This window comes from Monopterus albus, unplaced genomic scaffold (assembly GCF_001952655.1).
Source record: "Monopterus albus unplaced genomic scaffold, M_albus_1.0 scaffold31.1, whole genome shotgun sequence".
Lineage (NCBI taxonomy): Eukaryota > Metazoa > Chordata > Actinopteri > Synbranchiformes > Synbranchidae > Monopterus > Monopterus albus.
In genome coordinates, this window is record NW_018127911.1 from 2,976,909 (window position 1) to 2,982,166 (window position 5,258).

Below are 5,258 nucleotides of genomic sequence, written 5' to 3' on the forward strand. Positions count from 1 at the left end.
AGTGATCACCAACCGGAGGTATTAGACCCCTCTTCTAATCCTGTCATTATACCCTTGGCTTGATCTGGTCTCAGATGCAGCCCTTTCACCCCCAGAGAGGCTCATAGCATGTTTGTTCCCGTCTTATCAGATGAGTCCACCTGTCTGCTCACTTCAACTAAATCATTGCTCTGTGGGTTGGAAGCGACATTGATCAACTCATCTATAGCCTCTATGCGTTAGCAAAAAGTTAATAAGTTAAGGCAGACATCATACACGGTTTCCAAAACCTGGTTTATGGTGTAGTAAACACATTTAAACCATATGCAGGCTCAGCAGTTTGCTTCCTTGAGGCGCTTTTGCAACTACAGTAGTCCCGCCTCCGGCGCGTAAAGACCCCGGCGCGTTCTTACGCACTGCATTCAGCTGGAGCAGCCTGGAGCGCAGGAGGATGCAATACACACACATGTTTATTAGCTGTAGGTCTGTGTAGGATTATCCATTCCGAAAGAATGACTGCGGACAGCTGTGATTCTCTAGAGGACTTGCAAGCTATTGTTGGAGAGATGCAGGTCTCCAACGTCTCCAGGGCATTGCACGAAAGCAAACTCACCGAGAAATCCAACTGTGGATCTGTATCTGTTGGTTTCCCTATAACCATGATGATCACTGGCATGGTGGGCAATTCACTGGCTCTTATTCTGGTGTATATTTCTTACAGAAAGAAAGAAAATAAAAGGAAAAAGTCTTTCTTGCTTTGCATTGGATCACTGGCGTTGATTGACCTGTTTGGACAGCTTTTGACAAGTCCTATAGTGATATCCGTTTACAGAGCTGATCTAAACTGGGACCGTATCGACTCATCGGGCAAACTGTGCTCTTTTTTCGGTGTGTGTATGACAACTTTTGGCCTGTGCGCTCTTTTTTTGTCCAGTGCCATGGCCATTGAAAGGGCTTTGGCGATAACAAATCCACACTGGTACTCCAATCACATGAAGACAAGCGTGACAAAGCAGACTTTGGCTACCATATGGTTTCTTGTTTTGCTCTTTGCACTGCTGCCCATTGCAGGGGTCGGGGAATACACGCGCCAGTGGCCCGGTACCTGGTGCTTTATCAGCACGGGGGACAGGGAAGTCCCGGGCAATATGTTTTTCGCCGTCACTTTCGCTGTACTTGGGATTTTCTCTCTGCTTGTAACACTCTCCTGCAATGTAATTACAATCCGGGGTTTAATTATCCGGTGCAAAACAAAGTCAGGCACGTCCCAGTCTTCAAAACAGTGGGAACGGCTCACCACGGAGACCGTCATTCAACTTTTAGGGATTATGTTTGTCGTTCTTATATGCTGGTCTCCTCTGCTGGTATGTTTTGATGGGCGACTATAGCCTATACTTTTCTAACTGCATACATCCAAAAGCCCCAGTTACTGAAGATATAATGCAAATAATAAAGCATATTTAGAAATTTTACTAATTTATTCATTCGCAAATGTTTAGCGAAACCCTTTGGACTAATATAGAGTGCCCAGTGACATACTGTAATTCACTCTTTAATCTAGAGTCCTAAATGGGTTTTAGTGTCAGCTGCCTGACACAATCAGCTGCAAATCACTGTCTCTGGAGATGCTTCATCTATCAGGACAGGGAAAAGATGCAAGATGCATTAAGGAGCTATCCATTTAGCAGAGTCCTGTTTGAGTGGTCTGCTCAGTGTGCTATGAGGTCATGTGTTGTCAGTCCCATGCTTATTTGACTCACTAAGGGTATTAACTGGTACCTGGAGTGTGACATATTCGTTTGATACTGGTGCTGTTTAGGATTTTCTTGGGATTAGTAGGCTACCATTCATAATTACTATTAAAAGAAACTGCCTAATAAATTACAACAATTATATCTCAGCCAATAAGAGTGCATATAATAAAATATACTGTTAGACATGTGGAAGGTTTTTTCAGTGGGACATTTCTTTAAATACCACATTTTCTCCTAATTCTCTTGGTGTATCTAATATTTAAGATTCTTTAGACCATGTTTCAGAAACATAATGCTGATGTACGACATGTTTCCGTTTGTATAAACCTGTGCCCACTTCTCCCTTTAGGTGCTGATGTTGACGATGATCTCCGCCCAGGTATCCTCCCACGAGTGCAATTCAACAGTAATGCCCAGCCAGGATGTCCAGTTAGACTGTGACTTCTTTCTGACAGTGATCCGCCTGGCATCCCTCAACCAGATCCTAGACCCTTGGGTCTATCTGCTCCTCAGAGAGATCCTTCTGCGCAAGTTCTGCCTTGTGGCTAATGCTGTGTCCAACTGCACCACAGAGGATCACAAACAGACCCAAACAGCACTGGATACTCTTAACAAGCAGAACCAAGACAGCAAGCATCTTCATAAACCACAAAGCAGCTAAGTCTGGCCTTTGATGGGAATTGCTGACTTTGTGACTTTGAAGTATGGGCAGATTGGATGCATTATTGTCTTGTGTTGTGAACAAACACACAGAAGCATGTTCTGCAATGGGAGACAAGAGTGGGATCTGTTGTAGTGCTGCTGGGAACCAGCCAGTTCTTCTCTGGGTGCATTTTGGTCAACATATTTTATTCGGTCACCCAACCAGGATGTGGACACAGTATTGTGTCATGGCTGCCAGGAACTCTCTCCCTCTCTTTTTTTTTTTTTTTTTTGTTGGCTGTTGTTCAGTTTTGATAATATCACCTCCCAGACCCAAGAACTGAATAAAGGCGACTCTAAACTGATGTATATGGAAGTGATGCATCTCATACTCTTTCATTTCTGATCTGGGTCATTGCTTTTAGCAACCTGAAACCTTAAGTCAGTTCAAAGTGGATTTTGTGAATGTGAATTAAGAAAATGAAACTATAGTTGTAAATAGCTTTACTGTATGTTACATAAAATTTTGCCACATTGTTTTTAAAAAAGGATAGTTTGTCATTCAGAAAAAAATGTGACTCCTGAACTGGAGCCAGTTGATTGTAAGATTGTTTATTAGGGTGTCGTAGTAATATAAAGTCAGTTGTTTCTGTGCTCAGTGTTGATGATGCTGCACGTTGGGTATCAGGTGTTGTAAATTTTTAATATACTGTATGTGCTGTTCCTTAACTAGCAGCTAGGAATATGAAATGTGTAGCTTCGGCTTTGTCACCACATTCTCTCCTTAATATGAATGTCCTCAACTTTCTTTTAAGAATAACTTAAAAGCCATTGAACGCTAAGGTGTGTGAGGAAAAGTAGATTTGTGATGTTTAAAATTTTGACACTATAGATGACAGGGCGGCCTGATGCTGTGGTGACAAGGGTGTAGCTGTCACTGTCAGAGTTTCACTGAGCAATCTCTGCAATGACAAGCAGATTAGGTTTCACCAGCCCACTCTTTTTGGAGAATTAAAAAAAACAATAACTGGTGCAGTCGTTTGACCAGACACATCACTATAGATGGAGAGAAGGATACCCTTGCGATACAAGGCTGATTAGTAAAAACATAATGGATACCAATATCTATGTCCAAGCTGTCCAGAATACAGACACTACAATATTTTAAAGATTTTTAATCTTCTCCAAGCTTTTTTGGCACGCATGAAGCTGCTTGTTCAACTGCTTCACACTGTGGTATCACAACCATACATCAACCTTTCAAAAGTGTAAGGTGGTCTTCTGTCAGTACACAAAGTTGTAGCTGCAGGTACCGTACAGGTTTCACACATGTTTTAGCTGCATTAATTTGATGGTCATCATTTTTTGAATGTATCCTTCAGTATTTCATGATTTTTCTTCTTATCAATAAACCCTGTAGCTGTAATGTTACATCTGAATAGAAACAAATGTTATTTTCCCCAGATGTGTTCAGTGCAATTTATCAGAGTCCTCAGATAAGAGCAAGAACCTTTTCAGTGAAGTGGTTTGCTACCAGCTAGCTAAACATCACAAGCAAGACTGCTGTTGGATGGCAATGGCAATCCATTTCTTTTAAGGTGGTGTAAATAAGAGTTTTGTTGTTGTTTTGGTTGATTTGCCTTGTATAGCACCAGTTCATTGCTGTGTATACTCTACATGTATTTGTAGAGTCTGGCCAAAGACACCTCAAGGATGCACACATTTGCTGTCATGGTAACCTTCACGTTATGGGACAGTTTCTCGTGTCGCCACCAACCAATAAATCTGCCTTTTAGCACATCAGCACACAAGATTAGACTAATGTACATATTGCCTTGCCTGGTCTAATCTGTGCCTTTTATATGTGAGTATACACACAAGTTCTATAAAATTGAGCTCATGGGAAATTGACAGCTGAAGAAGTCATGTGAAAAATAAAAATTTTCTGTTTCCATGTATCTGCCCACAGAGAGTCGGGTTGTTCTTGTATTGACTGTGAAGCCTTTTCAGCTCATTCAAACGATTAACCTTGGTTGACGAGTGACAACAAACATTGGTGTTTTATAGTAAATAATTATTTGGCATTATTAGTGCTAATTTTCAGCCACAAATGTGCCGCAACATTTGTAAATCTGGCTTGTTGACACATGAAAATACTTATGTGTTCCCAAAGACAGAGCCAGAAGGAGGCCTGGGGTGGCAGGTTTTATTGAGGTGACTGGGTGCCATCTTTGAGTTCGGTATCCATTTTGGTAATAAATCGCCTTATACTTGTATAGTGCTTTTTCTATGCATTGCAGCACACTCAAAGTGCTTTCATGCTGTTCAGGCATTCACCCATTCACACTCCCAAGCACTCACATTCACACGCCAGTGTCATCACCAGGAGCAACTGGGGGGTTCGTGACACTTTGACATGTGGACTGGACAAGCCGGGAATCGAATCGCTCTACCTCCTGAGCCATAGCCCCTATAATATATCTGCTACATGCACAGTGCAATTAGTTTTCCATAAATTTATTAAAGAGCCTTGCTGTATGTTTGTGTTCAACTAACATTATGTTATGATTAAAATACAGATCCAAAAAGTCCCCAAATGTGATGTTGTGTAGGGGCATCCCACCCCCCGCCCCAAACAGCAGCAGCAGTAAAGGTGGCAGGAACCTTGACTTCTGGGATTTCACCTACAGGAAGCATTCAGTATGTCTTTAAAGATAAATCTCAGAGAGACCCACTGTAACTGGAAGAGTGGTCTGTTCCTGCCCTCTAATACGTTGCTGTTTTCAGCAGCTAGTTGTGTAGTGAGTTGCAAATGTTAAACAAAGCTCAGGTATCAACAGGCAGCATGGAGGAGATAATGAATCAGGTGACTTGTAAGCCAGC

At 41.9% G+C, this 5,258-nt stretch overlaps 1 protein-coding gene across 2 annotated transcripts; it reads left to right on the forward strand.

Moving 5' to 3' along the window:
* Positions 1 to 10: 10 nt before the first annotated feature.
* Positions 11 to 4,362, forward strand: ptger3 (prostaglandin E receptor 3 (subtype EP3)). Of its 2 annotated transcripts, none has more exons than XM_020596606.1 (2): positions 11 to 1,343; positions 2,083 to 4,362. In XM_020596606.1, the coding sequence occupies exons 1-2, from the start codon at positions 492 to 494 to the stop codon at positions 2,392 to 2,394; spliced, it is 1,164 nt and encodes a 387-aa protein (XP_020452262.1). In that variant the 5' UTR covers positions 11 to 491; the 3' UTR covers positions 2,395 to 4,362. The 2 variants fall into 2 exon arrangements, with proteins under 2 accessions (XP_020452262.1, XP_020452264.1); XM_020596608.1 differs by having other exon boundaries at positions 11 to 656.
* The last annotated feature ends 896 nt before the right edge of the window (positions 4,363 to 5,258 follow it).

Excerpts from the sequence above, each read along its gene's own strand:
- ptger3 (XM_020596606.1), top strand. The coding sequence starts at position 492 with ATGACTGCGGACAGCTGTGATTCTCTAGAGGACTTGCAAGCTATTGTT. Across the intron at positions 1,344-2,082 it reads TATGCTGGTCTCCTCTGCTG|GTGCTGATGTTGACGATGAT; the intron begins GTATGTTTTGAT and ends TTCTCCCTTTAG.